We start from the raw sequence: 24,727 nt of genomic DNA on the forward strand, positions 1-24,727 counted from the left end.
CTCCCGTTTCTATTTCCTCCTCAGAGTCAAGTTTGGTTTGACACCCCGCCAATCACCAGCTCACCCTGAGGAAGCATAGCACAGTCATCAGCTGGGAGAACAGACCCACTTGCCCCAGGTTGGACGTCAGCACTGTCAACACATGGTGACGCCCACACACTGTGACACACACACACATGCTTGGGCCACACAGAAGCCTCCCCAGTCTCCCCACGGCCAACCAAGGAGCCGGAATGGAGGGAGGAGCCCGCGGGGAAGGGGGGCACAGTTGAGTCTCTGGCCGCGGAGGCCCCGCTCCACCCCAAGCCACCCCACAGACAACGGAGGAAAGGGTCCAGGTGAGTGTCAGGTGAGAAACATGGTGGAGGCGAGCAGGTGGCACTGAGTCATGTAGCTCGTGGAGACGACTGCTGGCGGCAGAAGTTAGCACTGTCTGGGGGAGACTCAGACATGTGACCTGCACAGCCCTTGAAAAGTGCGGATGAAACGCCGCACCCTAGGCTGACCAGAGGTCCACCATCTGTGTGAGACAAAGGCCCCCTTCCTGCATGAACCTAATGCCACTACCTTTGCATTCATTCTCCCTAGAGGTCTCAGAGTGGAAGGGTGTGAGCCAACTGCAATTTTATTGACATAATACACGTGCCTGATTCTATGCTAAATCCTGGCCCTATATCAAGGCATTTAATATGATATAAACGCTACACAGTTTACCAATGAGCAGACTGGGGCACAGAATGGTTCAGTAACCTACTCACGGTCACACAGCCGGGATAATAGGCTAGCACAATCCAAAGCCCTCTGGGTCATAAGCCCCACAGAGCAGGAGCTCAGTGAGTAGTTAATGTGCCAAGGAGAAAAAGGTCAGGCAGGTGGATCTCAAGAAAGAGGCAAGACTGAACCACACTCGCAAGAGAAATTAGGTCCACCTAGATTTATCTGGATTCAGAGACAGAGTGAGGACTCATGAAAAAGGAAAAAGGTGGGACTCAGAAAAAGAGGATCCAAAGAATTGAGATTTCCTCGTGTGTACTGAAAAGCTAGAAGGTTATCTGCCAGGGGCTCATGACCAAGTAGTTTCCTGCATAGCTGTGGGGAGCACCTGGGCACTTAATATAAAATGGAAACCCTGAGCACACTGCACCCACGTATCCTTCTACCAAATATGCACCTGTGTGAGATACAGAGCTTGGTGGGGGCGCCTGGGTGGCTCAGTCGGTTGGGCGTCCGGCTTCAGCTCAGGTCATGATCTCGCGGTCCGTGAGTTCGAGTCCCGCGTCGGGCCCTGTGCTGACAGCTCAGAGCCTGGAGCGCGCTTCGGATTCTGTGTCTCTGCCCCTCGCCTGCTCATGCTCTGTTTCTCTCACTCTCAAAAATGAATAAGTGTTTAAAAAATAAAAAAAAAAAAAGATACAGAGGTGGGTGCTGGGGCAAGAGATATATCGCCCCCTCCACATATATGGTTACTTGTTCATCTAACATTCCCTGATCCCTGTAGAAGAAACCCGATGATTTAGCCTCCCAGGCCCTTCCCATCTTTGTCAACGCTGCCCTAATGTTTCTTTAGGAAGTCACCCTTCTCCCATCTAATTCTACGTGTGTAGGGTGGGGCTGACTGCACTCCAGGCACTAGCGGCTGGTATTCACACACCATTCTCCTCGAGCCACTGGTCAGGGCTGGGGCCTAAGCCAGGCCCTCGTGGGTCAGCCCAGGAGACCTCCCTGGAGGTGTCAGGAGCCTGGTCATCATTATCTACTGAACTTGCTGAGCAGGAAAATGTTAACCTGGAGCGACAGATGGACATTTGCCACCACAAAGGGAAAGTTTACCTTGAAATGAAGCCAGAAGAAAAAAGATGAGCCCGGAATGGAGAAAGCGATTCCTGAGGCGATTGTTGAAGTGCCTAGATCCAACTGTGCCTGAAACCCAAATCTACCTCTGGACTTTATCCCCCCCGAGACGGTGTGCATTGATTTGAGATGATATCTTTCACCTTCAACCGAAAGAGTTCAGACCAAGTCATCCGTATAGGTGAGCTCAGGGGCCCCTTCCCGGCCTCCCAGGACCTCTGGTGCTGCCCACACCACAGGATTTACCACACTAAGATGCCTCCACACAAGAAATTAGTGCCCCTGACCCGGGTTTTTTACAGTGGTACCACATTTTTGGTCACCTCCTCCCTAACTTCTTGAAAGCAGGGATGTGTCATGTTCATCCAAAAGTCCCGTCACAAAGAGGTATTCAGTGAATGACTTACAATGAATGAATGTCCTCCGGTGAGGAGACTTTAATAGAGACTCTGTTTGTCCAGAGGCCTAAGTTACCCTCAAGACCTCTCTGAGCTGACAAAAGATTATTATTTCTTAATCTCTCTCTATCCAGACCACATCTGAACCAGCCACACCCATGGAACACAAACCAGTCTCTCATTACAGAAAAGGAAATCTGACCCAGCTATTCCCCTGCTTAAAACACCTTTCAGTGTCGTGTTCGGCAGGAGGCGGTGGAGGCAGTGAGCATTTGGATCCAGGGAACATTCCACATTATAGTACACTCGTCTGTTTATTGATTGTTTTAGCAAGCATTTAATTAGCACCTACTGTGTACTAGGCACATGTTACTTCATCTTCACAGCAAGGTTTTAGGACCATGTATTTGTTCCGCTTTATAACAAACCACCCCACACCTGGTAGTTTAGAGCAACAAACATTTTGTTATCTCACAAGATCCAAGCAGAACTCGGCTGGATACCTCTGGGTCAAGGTCTCTCGCGAGGTCACAATCGAGCTGTCCACCAGGGCCGCAGTCATCTCAAGGCTTGGCTGAGGCTGCAGAATCCATTCCCGAGCTCACACACAAGGTTTTGGTCAAGCCTCAGGAGGTTCACGCTTGGCCCTCTCACACTCGGCCTAACTCACACAGGCTTCTCCACAGGGCTGCCTTACAACATGGCTGCTGGCTCACCCCGGGCTGCTGATGTGAGTGACAGCAAGAGTGCCCAAGACAGAAGCCGCAATCTCCTTATACTTCGTCTTAGGAGTAACATGCCATTACTCCTGCCACATTCTGTTCATTAGAAGTGAGTCAGTAAATCCAGTTTACAGTCTAAGAAAGGGGATTGCACAAGGATATGAATACCAGGGGGTGGATTGATTCGGGTGGCGAGTTTAGAGGCTTCCTGACACAGATGAGGTGTTATTAGCCTTCATTTCATACTCAGACGCCCAGCTAGTTAGGCAATGTGTCCAGGTCGCTCAGCCAGAGTGCTGACTGATCGGTTGGGGTGAGGCGAAGGAAGGCAGGGAGAAGGTGCTGGTAGAAAAACAAATGGGGATAGAGTCTATATTAATTGTACCACCATGGAACTGATTACCTACAACTTTGTGGCTTAAAAGAAACGTTTATTATCTCACATCCTTCCAGGAATTCAAAGGCAGCTTGGCTGGGTGGCTCTGATTCAGGGTCTCTCATGAGGCTGTAGTTAAGCTGTGGGCCAGAACTGAAGCTTTGAAGATTTGACTGGGGCTAAGGATCCACTTCCGGGATGGCTCACTCCCACGGCTGTTGATGGAAGGCCTCAGTTTCTGGCCGCATGGACCCCTCTATAACAGTGCCTGAGTACCTTTGCAACACAGACGCTGGATTCCTCCAGAATAAGTGATTCAAGAGAGCCTGAGCGGAAGCCTCAATGCCCTTTATGACTTTGTCTCAGGAGTCATACACTGTCATTTCTGCAATGTCCTGTTGGTTACCCAAGTCTGTCCTACTTGTTGTGAGAGGTGATTACACAAGGGCATGGGAACATCAGTGAGGACCATTGGAGGCTGGCTATCATAGAGTCCTACAGGATTAGTAATCCAAAAACTCGGTTTTTATTAAGTCACTCCTCTGGTCCAAGAGACCCAGAGCTTTCCCACATACTGCAGCACAGTCGGACTTCCTTAGCCTTATCTCCCACTATCTTTTGGGTGGATGGATCACCTGGGACTGGCAGCCTGGTCTGCTTACAGACCCCAACAGTCTCCACAGAGATCCTCGTGGATGTGCTCCCCTCCCCAGCCCCTCTGTTCTGTGGGAAAGCCTACTTCCCTGGGAAGCCTCCATCCAGCCTTTGACACAGAGGCATTGCACCCCTACCGCGTGCAGGCTCTGGCTGGATGCTGGGATACAAGAATGAACAAACGGACATCCGTGCTCCCCGGAGAGCTTCCAGTCAAGATGGGGAGGTTGACATTGGCCAATTAACGATAATGTAATCACAAATTGTGACACGGTTTCCCCAGGAAAACTACTGGTGCCATGCAAATGTATAGTGGAGAAGAACCTGGATGGATTCTATATATAATATTTGAGCTGCCAAGTTTAACTAGTCTGAGGCAGGTGCATCAGCATTAGGTTCAGGTGTAAGCAGCTGAAAATCCAAAATAAAGGTGGCTTATATAAGATAGATGTTTATATCTCGCTTAGACATCCGGGGAGGTGTTTAAGGACAGGTACTGTGCCACTCAGTGACAGGGACTCAGGCTCCTTCTATCCTGTTGCTCTGTTCTGCATGACCTTCTTCACGTGGTCCATGATGGTGGCATCCATATTCTGGGCAGCTATGTGGAAAAAGTGAGACAGAGGATAATATACACCAAGTATCCCTGAAGCTGCCATAGATGCTTCCCCTTACATATCAATGGTCAGAACTTAGTCACAAGGCCACACCTAGGTGCAAGGGGAGCTGAAAAATGCAACTTTCATTCTGAGAACCCATGTGCCCAGCCAAAAATTGGAGCTCCATCACCATGCAAAAATAGCAACGATAGTCAACCCCACTTTGCATTATTCTGTACCAGGCACTGTCCTAAGTCCTTGACATATGTCAACTCATTTCCTTTTTTTATGTTTTTAATTTTTTAATGCTTATTTATTTATTTAATGTTCATTTATTTTTGAGACAGAGAGACAGAGCACAAGTGAGGGAGGGACAGAGAGAGAGGGAGACACAGAATCCGAAGCAGGCTCCAGGCTCTGAGCTGTCAGCACAGAGTCTTGTGTGGGGCTTGAACTCACGAACCGCGAGACCATGACCCGAGCCAAAGTCAGATGCTCAACTGACTGAGCCACCCAGGCACCCCTTTCTTTTCTTCTTCTTCTTCTTTTTTTAATTAAAAAAAAAATTGTATCAGCTCATTTTACCCTCCTAACAAATCTGTGAAGAAGTTACTACTATTGTCCCCATTTTATGGATGGGGAAACTGAGAGACAGATGTAAAATAACTCAGTAAGTGGACATGTTGGAACATGAGCCCATGAGGTGTGGCTCCAGAGTCTGGGCTCTGTCCACATGGCTAACAGTCCTGAAGAAAGGGAGAACAGACATTGGGAGACATTGCCCCTATAAACAGGGTGGAAGACAAAGAAGAAAGTGCTCCAGGCAAAAGGAATAGCCAATGTAAACCTCGCCCCAGTCTGCTTGCGGGGAGCAAGGTCTTTATAGCAGTGCCTCTGAAACTTAAATGTGCCAACAAATCTCTTGGAGATCATGCTTTTAAATGCAACCTGATTCAATAGGTTGGGGCTGAGGCCCCACAAACAGTGGTCTGGGCCCCGTGGCAGGCCACTCAAGGCCCCTTCACCTTTCTTGTTACCCCAGACTTCCAGTTCAGGCTGATGTCCTTCTCTCACTTCAAGGCGCCAGGCCACTTGTAGAAGGAAAGAAAGAAAGAAAAGAAAGAAAGAAAGAGAGAAAGAAAGAAAGAAAGAAAGAAAGAAGAGAGAAAGAAAGAAAGGAAGAAAGAAAGAAAGAGAGAAAGAAAGAAAGAAAGAAAGAAAGAAAGAAAAGAGAGAAAGAAAGGAAGAAAGAGAGAGAGAAAGAAAGAAGGAAAGAAAGAAAGAAAGAAAGAAAAAGGAAGGAAGGAAGGAAGAAAGAAAGGTAATGCTGGAGGTCAGAGGGAGGAAGAGGTAACTGGTCAGGCCATAGTGTATGCTCCAGGTAAGATTTTGGTTCACCCCCCACCCATAGTGCTGTCACAGTGCATTCTGAATCCTCCCAGAGGAACCAGGTACCATGATTTACCTCTTTTTATAGATGAGGAAACTGCCCTCTGGTCCTGCTTTTAGAACACGAGCCCCCACCTTCCTCCCCTGGGATTTTTCAAGCCCTATGACTGAAACCTTGGAGGTGGGGCCAGCAATAGAACCCCAGGGGAAGTTCGGAATTAGTTTCCTTTACACCAGTCTTGTGTTACCTCAACTATCAACTCTTCTAATCCACCAATCCTGGAAGGAGGTGCTGATTACGTGTGAATTTTGCAGGATGAAATTGAGGCTCAGAGAGGTCTGCCCTGGGCCAGGTCACAGACTTGGGCAGGCCTCGCTCTGCCTGAGACAACCAGCATGTCCTGTATGGACCTGGCTCACAGCCCGCTCTCAATGAATACCGTTGGAATGAACCATAAACAGAAGGTGCAGACAGAGGCAGCTATCTGGTCCACCACAGTCACTTCGAGTGATTGAGCCCATATCATGTGCCAGGCACTGCACTAAGCCAGTCTCCCAACTTTCTTATCTGACCCCCAGGAAAATGCCCCTAAATGCCATCAGTCTCTTTGTGCATACGTGGAAAGGGTGGGGGCTCAGAGATGCCAAGTATCTTTCCCAGAGAGGTACAGCAGGGAAATAGATGGTGGGTTCACTTTATAAATCTAGGATTGCCTTATCTCCTGTCACAGAGCTAGACGCTGTGCGCGACCCAAATCTGGATCATTCATTCAATTTAATCCTTACAACTCAAGGAAACCGTTTTACAAATGCAACAGGGCTCTGAGAGGCTGAGGTTTGCCCGAGGCCACAGAGAGAAAGTGAAGGAAAACACAGTGGGGGCTTCGAAGGAAGAAATGCGTCTCTGTGGGTTCCCTGCCCCGGCCCCAAAAGGTCGGCCCTTCCCCCTACGCGCCCGCGGGCCCCTTTAACCGGGCGGCGGAAGGGGCGGCGGGGGGCGGCGGACAGCGCCCAATGGGCTGCGCGGAGCGTCACTTCCCGGCGGCGGGAGGCGAGCGGCGGGTGTCTGGGGCGGTGGGCGGCCCGCGGGGGCGGGGCGGCCGGAGGAGGCGTTGGCAGCGGGCTGGGACCCACGCGGCGCCGCGGCCCACCTGGCCTGCAGCGCTCCCACCCCCGGCAGCGGCGGCACGATGCCCTTTGACTTCAGGAGGTGAGTGTGGCGACCGCGGACACAGGGGGTGCCCGGGCACGACGCGGACCCCTCTTGCCGGCACGCAGAAGCGGTCCCCAGCCCTGTGCATGCCTCGGCAGGCCCTCGGGGACCTGGGGCGGGACCCCTGCAGCACACAAAGCCGGCCGGAACCGCGGAGGGCCCCCCGGTGCAGCGGCTGGCAAAGCCATCCACCTCCGGGCCGCCCATCCCTCGCCTCCGCCGAGCCCCCTCCTCAGCCTGGCCCCACACCACTCAAACGCGCATCTCCACCCCCATTCTGGGAAACAAGATTAACTCCCTACCCCCGATGGGAACAAACGAGCCCTCCCCCTCCTGCCGTCCGTCGGTGGAGTCTTTTCGTGGCCCCTACCCCTGCTGACAGGTGCGTCCTGGGCACCTCCAGTGAGTCCACAGGGGTCTGCAGCCCCATACCGTCTGGCAGCAGCTGGAGGGCTTTAGGTTTCCATAGTCTGAGGCTGCCCCAGCCTGGGCAACACAGGAGGCCTCTGCCAGTCCGGGTCCTGTTCTCTGGGTATGGGGGCACCATGGGAAGGGGAGGAGGCCAGGAGTCATGGGCAGGGCTCCCCAGAGGGCCCAGCCTGGTCTGGCCTGGGTTTTCTGCAGTCACTACAATGGGTTCTTTGTAGGGTCCAGCTGCCTCATGGTCCACGTTGTGCTGGGTTAGGCCTTCTGGAAGCCTGCCTCGGAAGAGGTCTCCAACCAGGCTTTCCCTTGAGGTATGGAGCCCCAGGGAATGCCCTGGCCTGAGGCAGACACACTTTGGGGGGTTTGGCCAGGAAAATGGCAGGACTTTAGTGTAGGAGAAGAGCTGGATTAGAATCCTGGCTCTGCTCCCTCCACTGAGCAGCTCCGTATATTCTAGAAGTTAGGGGCAAAGGCTCTGGATTCAGACCTCCCCTTGGCTCTGTGGTGGGATAACTTGGGCAAATGTCTGAACCCTCTCAGTATCTCTAAAATTTACCACCTGCAGACCGGGGCTAAAATAAGGTCCTCACCTGCGAGGACTGAATGCATGAGAAAGCGCTTAAGTCAGAGCCTGCTGTAGGGTTTAGAGCCCAGAAGGAGGATGTTAGTAGATGAGGATCTTCTCCATGAGGTCATTTCTTCATCCACAAATAGGGATTCTAATGCCTCACAGGAGGGAACTTTCCCTCCTCACCTGCCCTTTCCCTCCCTACAGGTGTGAGTGAAATCAGGGTAAAGTGACAGCCTTCCCAGAAGGAAAAGCCTGGCGGTGACCCTTATGCATTGGCTGTTGTGGTACTCTAGCCTGTCCTGGGCACCGATGCCATCTAGAAAACATCTGCCAGCTTCCTGCCCCTTCCATGAAGCCTAGAGGTTCGCACTAGGGTCTCAGACAAATGCTTGCAGACTCAGGGCGGTTTCAAACAAAGAAAGTCCCTCTGATGGAATTCAGGGTCAGTCCTTTGATAATAAAGATTCCTGACCTTCCCCCCCCCCCCCACACCCTCCCCCGTCCCCATGTGATTTTAGTAGGTTCAGGTGATTTTGACTTTGTTGGATAAATCACTGCTTTTGGTCACTTAATCCTGTCACTCTGTACCTAGCCCCTTATCTTAAAAGAAGGAAGTTGAGGCTCCAGGTTGAGGGTCTTGCCTTGGACCTCATGACAACTAGCCTGAAGGGTGGGCCAGGGTCCCAGGTCACTAACAGCTTCTGACCTGAGTTGCCCCTTGAGTTGGAGATTTGGAGTGCCCTGGTGCCACGGGGACCCCAGCTAAATGAGGTGTTGTAATAAGTTTTCTTGATGGCTTGGGCTTACCACAGAATGTTGAGAATAGATTTCACCACTTTGCATTTGCACTTTGGAGGACAAGACATTTCTGCCTAGCAACCCGCACTTTTTAAGATCCATTAACTCCAGGGCTCAGTTTCTAAGGAAGGTTCCACCACCCCACATACCTTCTTCCTCTTCAGTGTTCATCAGATGTTTACCGTGCTCAGCCCTCTGCCACGTGGCCCACAGTACAGAGCTGGGTGACATGTGGCCGTGCCCTCTCAACACTGGAGAGGAGAGGAGGGCATCGTGGGGCCCAGGAGTGGGGGCATGTATGAACCAGCATGCTTGGGGCATCTACCCCTGTATAGGCACTGCAAGGTCCAGACTTGATGTCTGTTCCCTTGTCACCTGTGAGAGGGAGTTTTCATCTTCATTTTAAATCAAAGGAAAGGGAGGCTGCCAGGTAGAAGCTGTTTGCCCAGGGCCATATACTGGTGAGCTGGTGGAGTTGGGATTTGCACTCTGGGCTATTAGCTCCAAAGCCTTAGCTCTGGGAGAAAAGGGAGTGCTTGGAGGATCCCACAGCCCTGTTAGATCTCTTAAGAACTGTGGGGGAGTAGAAAGGGGCCCTGTGATTGGACCCCCTCTCCCAGTTCAAGGCCTGGAAGAAATCCAGGCTTCCTGCCTGTTGTGGTGCCTTAAAACCAACCAGAATCCGGAAGAGGCTGGGGGGGAATGGCAGTCTCCTGCCCTTTCTTATCAGTACTCTTGTTTTCTTATTGCATGTGGGACCTTGCACAACTTACCTCCTGTGTATTCTGTCTGTGAAATGGGCATGAGAACAATATCCGTTGTTGAGAGGATTAAATGAGTCAATGTGTGTAAAGCATTTAGACACAGAGTAAGCACCCAATAAATTTTGGCCGCTATTTTCATCATTTGTGTTATTTCATGTAAGCACCTATATGTCCTAACGCTGTATAATTCACTTAATTATTATGCTTATTCTCTTTCTCCCTGCCATTAAAATATGAGCTCCTTAGGGCAAAGATTTTTATCTGTTTTATTCCCTGTTGTAACTCCAGTGCCTGGAACAGCACCTGGGCCAAACTCATCCTTGGAAATGCCTCTCAGAGTCTGTCAAGGAAGCCAAAGACATGGTGTACTTTGATATGTCAACTCTTCCTTTACTAGGCAGATTTTGAGCTATTGGTGGAGAATTTTCTCCCCCTTCCTTCCTTGAATTGGCTCTAAATTGGTTTTGGGGGTTGGGAGAGGAGGGATCCTGGGACTGCAAAGATTATTTGATTATTTGTGTTTGCTTTGCTCCTGGTGAATTGTTTCATTAATCGCTGGCCCGTTGCTGTTGTGGAACTGGCCTTGTGGACCCAGATCCGTGGGCGTTGGCTCTGACCATACCCAGTTCCGGCTGGCAGGGGTCAGCTCAGTCTTGGGTGGGGGTGGAAGGCAGTTCCTGCAGCCCAGGCCCGGACGAGCCTGAGCACTGCTTTCTGAGAGGCAGAGGTGGCCACTTTCCCACAGTGGAGGCCCCCAAGTTGAAACCCCAAGACCTGGGTATGCTGCTGCCCTGTCACTGACCAGCTATGCCGTGGGCCGGTTTACCTTCTCAGAGCCTCCGTTTCTTCATTTTAAAGACAAGTAACCTTCACTGCCTCACCTGGTAGTGTAGACGTAGGGGCAAACGAAGTATCCCTGCAAGGTAGGGCCAGCTACATAATTTGTGGGACCCTGTGCAAAATGAAAATGGCATAACCTCTTGTTGGAAACGTATTGAGAATTTCAGGACAGCCACAGCAGAACATTAAAATAAGCGTGGACCCCTGGGAGCGTGGGATCCTATGTGACTGTGTAGGTCACACGCCCATGATGCCAGCCAGCCCTGCTGCGGTGCCTTGGTTTGGCCTCCATTGCCTCCTACCTTGGCATCCCTCCAGGAGACCCCAGACTTCCTCAGGAACCCTGAATGAGCTTCCCAAAGTTGACCTTTTTTTTTTTTTTTTTTTTTTTTTTACAGTGAGCTTTCCACAGTTAACCTGATTTTCTCATGTCCTGGTTTCAACCTTCAAACAAGGCCCGTTGCTCTGAGGATCAAGTATGAATTCCTTAGCTCCTCATGTGGCTTTGTCTGAGTGGGGCCCTGCAGACCCTGAGCCCTCCTCACTCCCCATACCAAGCTGAGCCCCAGCCGCCACAGGGGGCTCTGAGCACGTAGTTAACACTCAGCACATAGCAGTTATCATGAGTGTCTGTATCTTTATCCTGCCTCATTCCAGAAATTACTCGAGGAAACTGACAGAAACATACTTTACATCAATTTTTAAAGAATATAAATGGGCCGGGGTGCCTGGCTGGCTCAGTCTGTGAAGCCTCTGACTCTTGGTTTAGGCTCAGGTCATGATCTCACAGTTCGTGAGTTCCAGCCTGGCGTCGGGCTCTGTGCTGACAGTGTGGAGCCTTCTTGGAATTCTGTCTCCCACTCTCCCTGCCCCTGTCCCGCTCACGGGCATGCTCGCTCTCTCTCTCTCTCTCTCTGTCTCTCTCTCAAAAGTAAATAAAAAGGATACACACAAACACACACACACACACACACACACACACACACACACACACACGGGCTTAAAAATGAGGTCAAAAGGGAAATGATTAGACCGGAGAAAAAACGATGTGAAAATCAAGCCAGTGTTTTGTGTTTATGGAGCCATTCCTAGTGCCTGACACTGTTGTAAGGATCTTATGTGCATCCACTCATTTGATCCCACAGCACCCCTACAAGGCAGACCCTGTTGTTGTCCCACTTTACAGCTAAGCCACTTGAGGTGCAGCAGAGTTCAGGAACAATGTGGGTCAGCAGAAGACGCTCGGGGTGGAATGCTGCCGTCTGGCTCCAGAGCCCCACTTGTATGCTGTAGGCTCCTCTCTCAAGCTTTTCCCCTTCCGTTCACCAAGTGCAGAGAGAATGGATATCTCCTTTAACTGGATTCATTGGGTTTCTCATCTCTAATTCTTTCCCTACAGTGCTTATTAAAAAGCTTAAAGTCACTAGCTTGCCCCCCCCCCCCCCCCCCCCCCTTTTTTTTTTTTACCAGCCTCATTTGGTCTGACACCTGATTTGGAAATTGTCTTTAAAGATGCCAGTTAAAGGGTCTTGCCCTAACTTAGAGCATCTCACTCTGGAGGGTCCAGATTTTCCCACTTTGGCCACTGGGGCTTTAAAGCATAGAACGTCAGTTTACCTGCTCACCTGGACATAGGCTAATATGGAAAAATCTGTCCTCTCAAGGCAGTTTGGATTCCTATGATACCTAATGTCTTGAGACGGGGCTTTAGCCAGCTGTGGCCTCGTTAAGTGCCACTTCCCATCCGGTAAGCCTTTCACGTTTTGTCTTGGAGTTGCTGCTGGGCTGTTTTCATCAGGCATTAGAGGGGCAGGCAGGGCGTGAGGAGGGCATTTGGGGTGATGCTCACCTCTGCCTCAGTGATCCTCGACACTGGCTCTGCATTAGAACCACTGGCAGAGTTTAAAACAATTCCCCAACTCAGGCTACACTTCAGACCCAATAATCAGGATCTGAGGGGGAGGGGCCCAGGATTTGTATAGTTTAAAGACCCTCACATGATTCCAGCGCACAACCGAGACTAGGAAAATTGCTCAAAATCGGAGAACTAGTGGGGAGCAGGGCCAAGAGCTGTAGGGCAGCCAGAGGGTGGGGTAGGTACTTGGAGGGAAGGCTGGGGAGCGGATCTAGTCCTACCTGTCACTTCTATGTGACCTTCAGCAAGTCACTTCCCTATGCTGGGACTGTTCCTCACCAGTAAAGTGGTCAATAAGTGGTCTTACTTTTCCACTGATGTCCTTGCTCTTGAGAGTGTGGTCCCCAGACGAGCAGCTTCAGCGTCACCCAGGAGCCTGTGGGAAATGCAGAATCTCAGTGCCCACCCCGAATGTGCATCTGTGGTTTAATAAGACCCCCCCAGGTGGTTTGGATGTGTGGTAAGGTTGCCAAAGCCCTGCTCTGGATGCCTGACTTGACACAGCCCCTCTCAGTCAGTGCTCCGTGCTGTGCCCCCTGCCTGTGGACTCACAACACGCATGTACCTTTCTAAAGATGCTAAGAAATCCTGAGTGAGGGGAAACCAAGTCACTTGGTTCAGCGCAGCTTTTGCCAAACTGAGTGTCCAAGCCACTGTGTTGTTCATGGGGCACCCAGTACCCTTTCTCAAAGATAGTGTGGGAGACAGCCCTAACTGATCCTTTAAGGAAGTAGTAATTAGCCTAATTGTCTCTTGTCCACTTGAACATTCAGGTCTGTTAGCTTAATTACATTGGTTGTATATGCAGGAAAAGTATAGGACAGGAAAAAACCCTCTAACACTAGCATGTATTTGTTTTAAAAAGTCTTGGTCATTGGGAGAGGCAGGAGAAACTCAAGGTTCCCCGTACTGTCGAGAGCTAGGGGATACATAGGTGCTTTGCAAATCTACTCTCCCTGAGGGGGAAGCGTTATTATGCCTGATTTCCGTCCAGGGAAATCGACCTCAGAGATGATGGATCCCACAGCCGGTGCGTCAAGGGGCCCTGGGGACCAGCGTACCCCTGATAGTGTAGTCCTCCCCTTGAACTCCTCCCTCCTTACAGCCTACTGGGCAGCACAGCTGGACAGGAAGCAAGATCCATTGGAAATGGATCAAATGTTCTGTCTCTCCAAAAGGTGGAAACCCTATTGGAGACGAGAGGCCTGGCCGTCATGAGACCAAAGTACAGTCACAATCCCTGAAACATTGGGTCCTGATGTTGTGGCAGCCCCTCCATGGCATTAGCTTTTCTCTCTGGCATTCGAGGCTAGGGGCTAGAATCTCTTTGGAGGAGGAAAGGAGGCAATGCTAATTTCACTAGCTGTGCCTGACGGTTCCTCAGCTTGTGATGGGTGAGGACTCTGCTGGGCCCGTCACTGGACTTAAGTCACCCTGGCCCCACGAGATACAATTATTAGTATTATTAGCAATTTATTTTCTTTTTTTAATTAACATACCGAAAAGTTGGCTTTTCTTTTTGTGTACTCTTCTATGAAATTCAAGACCTTACATCATGTAGCCACCCCTGCCCTCATGTGGATACAGAACTGTTCTGTCACCCTAGGAAGCGCGCATGCTATCACTGTAGGGGCATGCAACTAATTCAGTTTTTTGAAAATTATGTGGTAAGAATGCTTAAGATGAGATATACCCTCTTAACAAATTTTTAAGTGTGCAGTAATGTTAACCATAGGCACAGTGTTGTTCAGCAGACCTCTGGAACTTACTCATCTTATGTGACTGGGACTTTCTACCCCTTGAAGAACACCTCCCCGTTTCCCCCTTTCCCCAGCCCCGGCACCCACCATTCTACTGCCTATTTCTATAAGTTTAATGGTGTCACATACCTCATGTGAGTGGATTTGTGTCTATCTGTCCTTCTGTAACTAGCTTGTTTCACTTAGCGTAACACCCTCAAGGTTCATCCATATTGTTGCATGTGGCAGGATTTTAAGGCTGAATAATATTCCACTGTACATCTATACCACATTTTCTTTACCCGTCCATCTGTCCATGGACAGTTGAAGTTGTTTCCACATCTTGGCTACCGTAAAGAATGCTACAGTGAGCACGGGGGTGCAGATATCTCTTCAAGATCCTGATTTCAGTTCTTTAGAATAAATACCCAGTCTAGTCGCAGGATTACTGGATCCTATGGTATTTCTATTTTTAATTTTTTGAGGAGTCTCCATACTGTTTCCCCACTGGTTGCCCCAGTTTGCATTCCGACCAATAGTGCATGAGGGCTGCCTTTTCTCCACATCCTTGCCAACACCTACCGTGTGACAATGGCCATCTTAACAGGTGTGAGGTGATATTTCGTTGTGGTTTTGATTTGCATTTCCCTGATGCTCAGTGATGTTGAGCAGCTGTTCATATACCCTGTTCCCCATTTGAATATCTTCTTGAAAGAAACGTTGATTTAAGTTTTTTGCCCAGCTTTTAGGTCAGGTTATTTGTTTTCTCATTTGTCTGTTTTGTTTTGCTGTGGAGTTGAAAGAGTTTCTTCTGCATTTTGGATATTAACCCCTTTTTTAGATCTATGGCCCACAAATGTTCTCCTGGTGACAAAGTTGCCTTTTTGCTCTGTTAATTATTGCCTGTATTCAGTTTTATTTTTTACTTATTTATTTTTAAAGCGATTGAACTGCACACTTTGGTTTTTTTCAAGTTTATTTATTTTGAGAGAAAGAGCGTGCATGTGTGGTGGGGGACAGAGAGAGGAAGAAAGAGGGAGGGGTGCGGAGAGAGAATCCCAAGCAGGCTCCATGCTGTCAACACAGAGCCCAATGTGGGACTCTATCTCATGAGTCTCAAGATCATGACCTGAGTCAAAATCAAGAGTTGGACGTTCAACTGACTGAGCCACCAAGGCATCCTTTTTTTTTTTTTTTTAATTGAGGGAGGGAGTGTGCACACAATCAGGGGAGAGGAGCAGAGGGAAAGAGAGAACCTCAAGCAGGTTCCATGCTTGGCACAGAGCCCAACATGGGGCTCAATTCTGTGATCCTGGGATCCTAACTTGAGCCAAAACCAAATGGAGCCACCCAGACACCCCATCTTTATTCAGTTTTAAAACAGGAAGCCACAGCTCAGAGCTGGGACATGACTGGCCCAGGGCACACAGCTGAGGAAGTACAGTATTAGACTTGAACTTGGGTCTGATTCCAGAGCCAGGGTACTTCACCACATGCTGCCCTTCCTGCCTAGCTGATACTTTGCCATTGTTAATTTGTATGGTTTTCCCCTCGGTCTTCTGTCTTCTTTTCTGTCTCACTTCCATGCCAGCAGTTATTGGCATGTAGAATTTAGCCAAGATGTCCCTTAAGACCTTTAGGAGACCCTGGTGATACTTGGCCTGTTTTGAGGTTTTGCTGGGTCCAAGAATATCTTCATGGATAGCGTCTCCACATCTTCAGGAGAAAGTGCTCCATGGTGCGCCGCCCCTGCAGAGTGTTTTTCTGCACTGAGTCCCTCTCAGGACGGCCCACGGTGGGTCCATTTGGCAGATCTGTCTGGATTCGAATGCCTTTCCTGTGTTTACTAGCTGGGGGACCCTAGACGAGATACTTGGCATCCACGAACCTCAGTTTTCCTCCTCTGCAAACTAGGGCACCCACACTTTCCTTGCAGGGTGGTCGTGAGGACGAGATGCACTCGTGTGGAACGCGAGACAAGTGTGTCTAGAAAATGGAGCATGTCTCCCTCCTCGTGATCTCACCTGCAGCCCTGTCCTCACGTTCCTCGCCAAGCCCTGGGAGACCCCAGCAGAGGGTCATCTGGTGGGGGCACACCATGAAACCTCAGGGCCAGTGACACGCTCATGTGAGAACCCCTGGGGTGATTTGACCCAGAGCTTGCCCCTCTCTCAGTGGCACCCACACGGCGACCCCAGACACCAGGGCATTGACCTGTGGTGAGAGAGAAAGGGGTTGGTGGCATACCCGGAAGCCTCTGGGGCCCAGGCAGGTAGCTCGGTGGGTGTTGTGGTGTGCACTGTGGCCCACGGGAGAGCAGCCCTCCCATCAGGAAGGGGCAGCTCCAGTGTAGCTCTGGGGTTCTTTGCTCCTCACATTGCCCAGTGTCTCAGGAAAGGATGAAAATCTTAGAAGTTGTGGGAAAATGGCTCGTAAGCATTTCCAGTTTTATTTTTGTTGAACATGATACTGGGCCAAATCCACACCTTCCTAGGGCCGACAGTGGCCTGTGGCTGACAGCACACAGCCCATGTATGTCACACACAGCAGTGTGACCACGCACTAGCTGGGTGGACAGGGCTTGGGGCAGAGCCCCCGGGACTCTCAGAGGTGATCTATGGGACCTGGCCTTGGAGCCCAAGGCAGAGAAGTGAGGGACCCATGGGTTTGGGCAGAGGCAGCCTTGGACCACGGGGCTTCCCCCCAGTGGATGGTCCTGGGACGACGCTGCTGGCTCCGCCTGTGGCCTGGACTTTCCTCTCCGGTGGTCCCAGGGCAGGCCAGAGCTCAGCTTGCTCCAGATCACCGGCTGTATCTTTCACGTGACCTCCCAGGGCTGTGCTGTGGTAAAAGCCGTGCCTACAGTAGTCCCGTTTTTCAAGTGCCAGGCTAATGGCCTTTCTTGGATGCCCTCAGTTGATCCTCACATCGAGGAAGAACCACTTATTATTCCCGTTTGCCTGGTGAGGATGCTGGGCAAAAAGAAGGGACAGGACTTGGCCAAGGTCACATAATCTGCGGGTGACACAGCTCATCTCTGTGTTAGAGCTGGCTTTCTTAACAACCCTCCTGTGTCCTGAAGGCGAGTTTCTTGAATTTCTTGGGGCCTCTCCATGGACACACCTGATGTTACCTGCCATCTAGTTAGTTGTGTTTACAGTTCGTTTCTTTGGAAGCCTTGGAGGGGCTCCGGGTCACTGGAGAGGAGGCTGGACCTGGGTGATCATTTCCTGTCACCATATGCATCTGTGGGCAGGAGATTACCACCAGTGAGCCGCTGCTGGGGAGCCAAGCAGAGGGGTGTAGCCCTTCCTGTGGGGAGCGAGTGGAGCTGGTCTCTGGAGCCCCTGTCAGAGGCAGGAGTGGACTGTAGAGGCGGAGTCACTTGTTCATTGAACATATTTATTGGGGCCCTACTGTGCGCCAGGCTCTGTTCTAGAAGCTGGGGATGTAGCACTGGGCCAAACAGAGAAGTCCTCCCCCCAGCCCCCAAACTCACGAGACTTGTTTTAGTTCTGGCATTTGCTGTTCCCTTTCTCTTTTAAATTAAACACACTGGGTGTTTAAATTAAACACGCCTGGGTGGCGCAGTCGGTTGAGCGTCCGACTTTGGCCAGGTCACGATCTCGCGGTCCGTGAGTTCGAGCCCCGCGTCGGGCTCTGGGCTGATGGCTCAGAGCCTGGAGCCTGTTTCCGATTCTGTGTCTCCCTCTCTCTCTGCCCCTCCCCCGTTCATGCTCTGTCTCTCTCTGTCCCAAAAATAAATAAATGTTGAAAAAAATTAAAAAATAAATAAATTAATTAATTAAACACACTGTTTTATTTTGGAATAATTTAGACTTCCAGAAAATTTGTAAACATAGTATGGACCCCCATAAACATACCCTATCCAGCTCTCCCCGTGGTTCACACCAAACATTACCACATCTGTTATGCCTAAAAAGTTGATGTCCGTACATTATTATTAACTAAAATCCGAACTTTATCTGGATTTCACCTGTTTTCTACTAATGTCCTTTCATTGTGCTGGGATTCAATCCAAGATCCTACGTTGCATCCAGTGGTCACGTCTCCCCAGTCTCCTATGGTTGAAGACAATTCCTCAGTCCTCGTCTTTCATGGCCTTGGCAGCCTTGAGGAGCACTGTCCAGGTGTCCTCAAGAATGTCCTCCAGTCTGGATTTGTCTGATGTGTTCTTACGATCAGACTGGGTTATGGGTGGAGTGCCTTTCTCAGTGCATCCTTTCCGGGGTACCACGTGGTGTCAGTGGGGGTGTTGGCCTTCAGCTAGGTCAGGCAGCATTGCCAGGCCACCCCTGTGTTGTTTTTCTTTTTGTTTTTTTCTTTAAAAAAATGTTTTATTTATTTTTGAGACAGAGAGACAGAACACGAATAGGGGAGAGAGGGAGACCCAAAATCCAAAGCAGGCTCTAGGCTCCGAGCTGACAGCGCAGAGCCCGATGCCGGGCTCGAACTCATGAGCTGCAAGATCATGACCTGAGCTGAAGTCGGACGCTCAGCCGACTGAGCCCCCTAGGTTCCTCTTGATCAGCAGTCTTTTTCTCTACCTTCCTCACTGTGGAGTTGGCCCCCTGTAGGGAAGGGCACTGCAGTGGGAACCACCTGTCACATTGGAGGAGGTCAGAGGTATCATCATGGCTTGGAGCAGCCTGACACTATGATCCACTCTTTCCCGTAGACCCCAGGAGCTTTGAAGGAAGAGCTAAGAACGAAGCCTGTAAGAGAAAGTTTGAAAGCACTAGGAGTATTTCATTCCGTGCAGGGAGGTGTTTTAATGACTTGTCTCACAGTCTTCTAGGCCCCCTAACAGTACACAGGGTGGTGGTTTGTCCTGAGCCAATTCCTGTGGATCCAGGAGGTGGCTGTTGGCTTGGATGAGACAGCATCTCCCCATTTGTCTCCACCAGCTGAAATCTCACCGCCCCCCCCACAGCCAGCCTTAAGCACTGCCTCCTCCAGGAAGCCCTTCCTGTTCTTCCTGAGTGGCGATGCCCTCCCTGACCATACCAGCCCCTCCTCTCACCCTCTGGTTCTCTGCTACGTGCCTCCCTTGCTCCTTCCTCTCTGGCTCAAAGGACTGCAGGCTGTGACAGTGTCACACTTGTGCTCTCTCCTGCAGGACCCAGCCTAGGGACTGGCACATAGGACATGGCATTCCCCGGGTGATGCGCTTTGCAGAGGCACATGGCATTGTGGCAAAGGAAGGGCTTTGTCTATTTCCAACAGACCTGGGTTCAATTTTCGGCTGCACTGCTTCCTATATGTTTGACTTTGGGCAAGATGCTTCACACCTCTGAGCCTCATTTGCCTCATTGCAAGGCAAGTTATCAGTCATAACTGCAAATAATCAGTAGTGTGCAGCTCCCAGGATTGTCATGGGCCTAATTGAGCTTGTCTCTGTAAAACCCTTAAGACCCCTGGCATCTGTTAGGTGCTCAGTAATTATTTGCTACAGGAAAAAAGCACCAGGAAATCTAGACTGTCATAGAAGATTTCCAGGTTGTCAGGAGATTGGACTAGAGATGGCTTCTTTATATCAGCCTAATTCAGTTACACTCCATAAACAACCTGAAAATCACAGTGATTTAATGCAACAGAAGTTCATTTCTCACTCGTGTAAAGTCCCAGCGTAGCTGGGGATGCTCCGCCCCTCACAGGTTCCCAGAGACCCAGGTTCCTTCCATCTTGTGGCTCTGTCTTCCCCAAGGGTATGTTGGATCCTCTCCCAGGCCTGGCACTGGGGAGAGAAGGATGTGGAGGGCTAGGTGGAAGGTGTGGATGTGGCACCATCGCTTCCATCCTGAACTGGGGACCCGCACCCACATAGCTGTGGGAGTGGTCAGGAGATCCAGGTGGGTGAGGTGCTGGGAGGAAGAGAAAAGGGTGGGCTTAGATGTGCCTGTCACTGGCAGAGGCCGTAACTCCAGCTACTACTTCGCAGCCTTCCACCATTCTGGTCCCAGGTACATAATTTGGGGGCATATTCCTAAACAACATGTATTATTTACTTAACGTTTCTCGAAAGTATTCAGGTTTTTAACTTAATAGTCTTATTTATAAGAGGTAGCTTTATAACATCTTTGAAAATGGCAGAACAGGGGCGCCTGGGTGACTCAGTCGGTTGAGCGTCCAACTTCGGCTCAGGTCATGATCTCGCGGTCTTGTGACTTCAAGCCCCGCATCGGGCTCTGTGCTGATGGCTCAGAGCCTGGAGCCTGCTTCGGATTCTGTGTCTCCCTCTGTCTTTGACCCTCCCCTGCTCATGCTCTGTCTCTCTCTCTCTCTGTCAAAAATAAATAAAACATTAAAAAAGAAAAAAAAAAACAAAAAGAAAATGGCAGAACAGTATCCCCTGCCATAAGTAGAGACAAATAATTGCCGGGTTGTCCCGTTCTCACTACCTTGTGTCTGCCAAAATTGTCGAGTCTGTTAGAAAAAGGATACTGGCCAGTGCCAGAAAGATGAGAGGCTGCCCATGGAATAGCACCGCCCGAGACCTCTTCAGTGTTCGCAGAATGTTCAGATGACAGCTCAGCAGGGATTAACCACACTGTGAAGTCTAATGCCACCTAACTGCCAGGTCTCCCCCCCCCCCCCCCCCCCCCCAATATTATCTGAAATCACCCTAGGTCACACCCGTGGCGGGGAATGCGGGCTTAGGGGACAACTAGCCCACAATATCTACAGATCCAAAACTTGGTGCAGGGAGAGGTGGATGAGAGGCACCCTTTCACCTCGTAGCACTTACCACTTTACAGTTTGCACCTTGATCTGGGGAAACTGAGGCCCAGGGCAGGACATGACCCTCTCCATCCCCCCCCCCCCCCCCCCCCCCCCCCCCCCCGCACCCACCCCTGCCACCAAGGCCATACAGCAGATTTGAGTGCTCCTTCCGCTGTCCCTGGCTGCCGTCCTTGGTTAGGGAAGGATTCCCCTGAGAGGTGCGACTGCACCGGGCCAGGGCTCTTGTATTCCTGCTGCTCTCCCAGCTCTCTGTCACCCGCCTGGTGCACGTGGCTGTGTTCGCACAGGAGTGCCAGCCTCCCAGGCCTGCTTTGAGGAGCCAGGAAATCAGAAGGCGGCCTGGGCCTGTTTGGGAACGTCACCCACTCACTGGCCCAGTGGGTGAAATAAATTTGTCCGGTGACAGCATCAGTTGGTACTGGCACCTGGGGGACTGCTTAGCTGTGTGCTGTTGAAGGGAAGGCTCCCCGTGTGTCCTGGCATGCCTGTTTGACGTTGTCTTGCCCTCTTGACTGGGGCGGAGTCCTCAGAGTGATTTGTTCACAGAGTAGAGGTGTCAGCTTCCTCTCCTAATTCCCCACCCCTGATGTCCCACCCTCCTCAATTATAGCAACACCAAGCTCCGCCCATTGAGAACAGGCAGTGTGCCCAGGGCCTCCAGGCACGCGGCCAAAAGGTATTGTTATTCCCATAGTGGAGAGGAGGAGGTGGAGGCCCAGGGAAGTGGGGTTCATTCATCCATCCATCCATCTGTTCATTCATTCATTTAAAGATTTATTGGGGAAGATTCCAGGGAAAACAAGACTGACTTTGTCTTTACCTTCGTAACACTTCCAGGCTAGTGGGGGGATATGGGCAGACGACAATGGCATAAAAAGTTCTTCTCCGTTGTGGGGAGTACTGAGAAGGCAGGACAAGTAGATGGGGCAGTAGAGACTTTGTGGAGGAGGAACTAACCGGATTAGCTTGGCCATCTGGCACTCTACCTCCACAAAGATCCTCCTAGACTGCCTCTTCAGTCTGATTTGGGTCGCCTCCCACCCCTTCCCTGGCTGAACCTTGTTATCATACCTGGAGACGTCCTTCAGATCACTTAACACAGTTGTAATGATCTGTGTGTGCACTTCGTCATTTAACATTCTGTGTGGATGGAGTCTAAGCTCTTGAGAGCAGGGACCAAACCTGTTTGCTCATCCCTGGGTCCTGGTGGTGAGGTCAGGGTCTACACACAGCAGGCGCTGAGAAAATATTTATCAAATGAAAGAGAGGCAGGGAGGAGGGGGCCGGTGCAACTGGAGTCAGATCCTAAGTCTCGGGATGGGGCCCATGCTCTCACCACCTCACACCTTCCATGAAACAGCTCAGAACCCCAAACAAGGTGAGGCTCCCCGTCCCCCAGCACTTGGCAGAGGGGTCCAGCTCCACTGGGATTGGGTGCTTTGCTGCCTTATCTCTGCATTTGGAGAAGCTTCTAGTTTTCTCCTGAGGGTGTAAGTGTGTCTGAAAGGACTTACGTCTCTAGCAGTGAGAATGGAAAACGTTCCCTTCCGAATGTCCTGAGGAATGGGGACGACACTCAGGCCCTGTCCAAAGTGGGAATGGGTGGCCGGCTGCTGGTCCTAACGGGAGGCCACCGGATATCCCCCGCCCTCACTGGCTCACTTGCTTGAAATGGCATGTTAGCCCCCTGAACCTGAGGTGGGGAAGTTGGGAGGGAGAGGACACCTGACCTTCCTTGCTCACCCCAGCCTGGGGCTTCAGCCTGATCGTTCACATTTTGAACAAACAGGCTCAGAACGGTTGAGGGCTTGGCCCAAAGTCACACAGCTAGCAAAGTAACTGAACTCAAGGCTTTCTGACCTCCCCAAAATGATGCTTCTGTTAGATACCTGACCCCGGAGGCTCAGCTTGTCCATTTTCAATTTCAGTCTAGAATGGGCAGGTTTCCCTAGTCACCTCAGCTCTGTGTCCCTACCCATGGCCTTATCTGGTCCAGGGGGAGCCTAAGAGTCTACGTTTTCGAAGTGTCCTCAGTGATTCTTAGCGTCAGGTAGGCTGGGAAAAGCCCAAGGAAGGCTTCACTGTTCTGACTCAGGGACTTAAGAGTTTAGAAAGACCTTAGACGACGAAGCGTGGTCTGGAGATGATTGTTTTCACTGCAGATGAGGACACTGGGGTTCAGAGGGTTCACACAGCTGGAAAGGGGCCTCAGGAGCACAGCTTTCCTGAACTTGAATCCCATCTTTGTTAGCTTGCCGTAGGAGTGTTTGCATCTTGGTGAGTGCTAGTTAAGCCCTCAGACCCTTCCCAATGACACGACCGTGAGTTTTGACCCCTCTGTCCCTGGTACAGAGACCTAGACCTAAGCTATTCTCTGCAGCCAGATGTTTTTGGAAGGAGGGAAGTGAGAAGCTGCAGGTGCTAGACAGCTAGGGGTGAGGTGATGGTAGATGTAAACTGAGTAAGTAAACTTACCGAGTGTCTCCTGGGCATGGGGCACAGTGCTACACGCCGTAAATAGGTTATCCTATTCGCTTCTTAACAACAAATCCGTGCAGTGGGGGCTTTTACTTCCCCATTTTGCAGGCGCGTCAACTGAGGTCAAGTGATTTGCTCTAGCGGTGGTGTGTGTTAAGGTTCTAGGCTGATTAGAATCAGTAACTATGGGAGCTGGGAGGTCCTTGAGATGGATGGAGCCAGCCCCTTGGTTTTGGAGTTGGGGGGACCCAAGAGTCTGAGAGCTGAGGGGCCCTGAGAGCAAGCCAGGTGGCAGGGGGCTGGTTTCGCTCGCAGACCTGCCCGACTTTCCCCAACTCAGCTTTGGTTGTCCAAGCTATAAAACTGGGTTACACTCAAAGCGAGGTGGTTTGTCAGAGCTGAGTTAACCCTGAGTCAAAGGAGGTGCGAGAGGGCTCACCCACCCACCTCTGCCCCGCCCTGGGTCAGACCCCTTGCAACGGGGCCACACAGGCACGTCACCCCACTTGGACCTCTGCCTGTCCCGTACTCACTGGAGCATGACGCGTCAGCCACCCTGGACTCAGCTTGTTCTAGAACTGCCGTTGCATGCTGCACCTGGGACAGCTGGGCTTTGGATCCTGGCGTGTCCACCCACGCTGTGTGTGTCCTTGGGCAGCTCACCTCATCTCTCTGAGCCTGCTTTCTGGTTGACAATGGGGACATGAATCCTGACCGCCCCACCCCCCAACCCCCTGCCCCAGGGTTGCTGAGAAGAGTTAAGGAGAGAACCTCCCTCTAGCAGCTCCTGGCTCATAGTAAGTCCTAATTCAGTGTCATGGCCCCTGTCTTTCCTTCCCCCGTTTATGAAACTTCCTGACAGGCTTGCTTTGCTAACGCAGAGACTGAACTGGTAGCACTGGGGGTTGAATTCTGCCCCATCACAGATACTGTTTCATCCCCACGTTCTTTTAAAAAACTGAATTAAGGGGCGCCTGGGTGGCGCAGTTGGTTAAGCGTCCGACTTCAGCCAGGTCACGATCTCGCGGTCCGTGAGTTCGAGCCCCGCGTCAGGCTCTGGGCTGATGGCTCAGAGCCTGGATCCTGTTTCCGATTCTGTGTCTCCCTCTCTCTGCCCCTCCCCTGTTCATGCTCTGTCTCTCTCTGTCCCAAAAATAAACGTTGAAAAAAAAAATTAAAAAAAAATAAATAAATAAAAAACTGAATTAAATGCCAGCATTTTTTTTTTA

At 50.9% G+C, this 24,727-nt stretch overlaps 1 protein-coding gene and 1 long non-coding RNA gene across 3 annotated transcripts in view; one reads left to right on the top strand and one right to left on the bottom strand.

Annotated features, from left to right (window-relative positions):
• Positions 1 to 2,542: 2,542 nt before the first annotated feature.
• Positions 2,543 to 6,170, bottom strand: LOC121011126 (uncharacterized). The gene is made up of 2 exons (XR_005781503.1): positions 6,066 to 6,170; positions 2,543 to 4,602 (listed from the first exon to the last, which is right to left on the bottom strand). It is a non-coding gene; the product is annotated as an uncharacterized LOC121011126 (long non-coding RNA).
• Positions 6,171 to 7,069: 899 nt separating this feature from the next.
• ERGIC1 (endoplasmic reticulum-golgi intermediate compartment 1) overlaps positions 7,070 to 24,727 on the top strand; it is a 103,593-nt gene continuing 85,935 nt past the window's right edge. The window contains exon 1 of one of the 2 annotated variants that reach the window (XM_040445103.1): positions 7,070 to 7,199. Coding sequence is in view for 1 of the 2 variants with exons in the window: in XM_040445111.1 (XP_040301045.1) it covers positions 7,737 to 7,939 (203 nt within the window). In the remaining variant the exon portion in view is untranslated. Of the gene's footprint in view, positions 7,200 to 7,721; positions 7,940 to 24,727 lie in introns of those variants that run through there. The other variant, XM_040445111.1, reaches the window with a different exon arrangement.

Source organism: Herpailurus yagouaroundi, unplaced genomic scaffold (assembly GCF_014898765.1).
Source record: "Herpailurus yagouaroundi ecotype Mexico unplaced genomic scaffold, PumYag 29, whole genome shotgun sequence".
In the NCBI taxonomy this organism is placed as follows: Eukaryota; Metazoa; Chordata; class Mammalia; order Carnivora; family Felidae; genus Herpailurus; species Herpailurus yagouaroundi.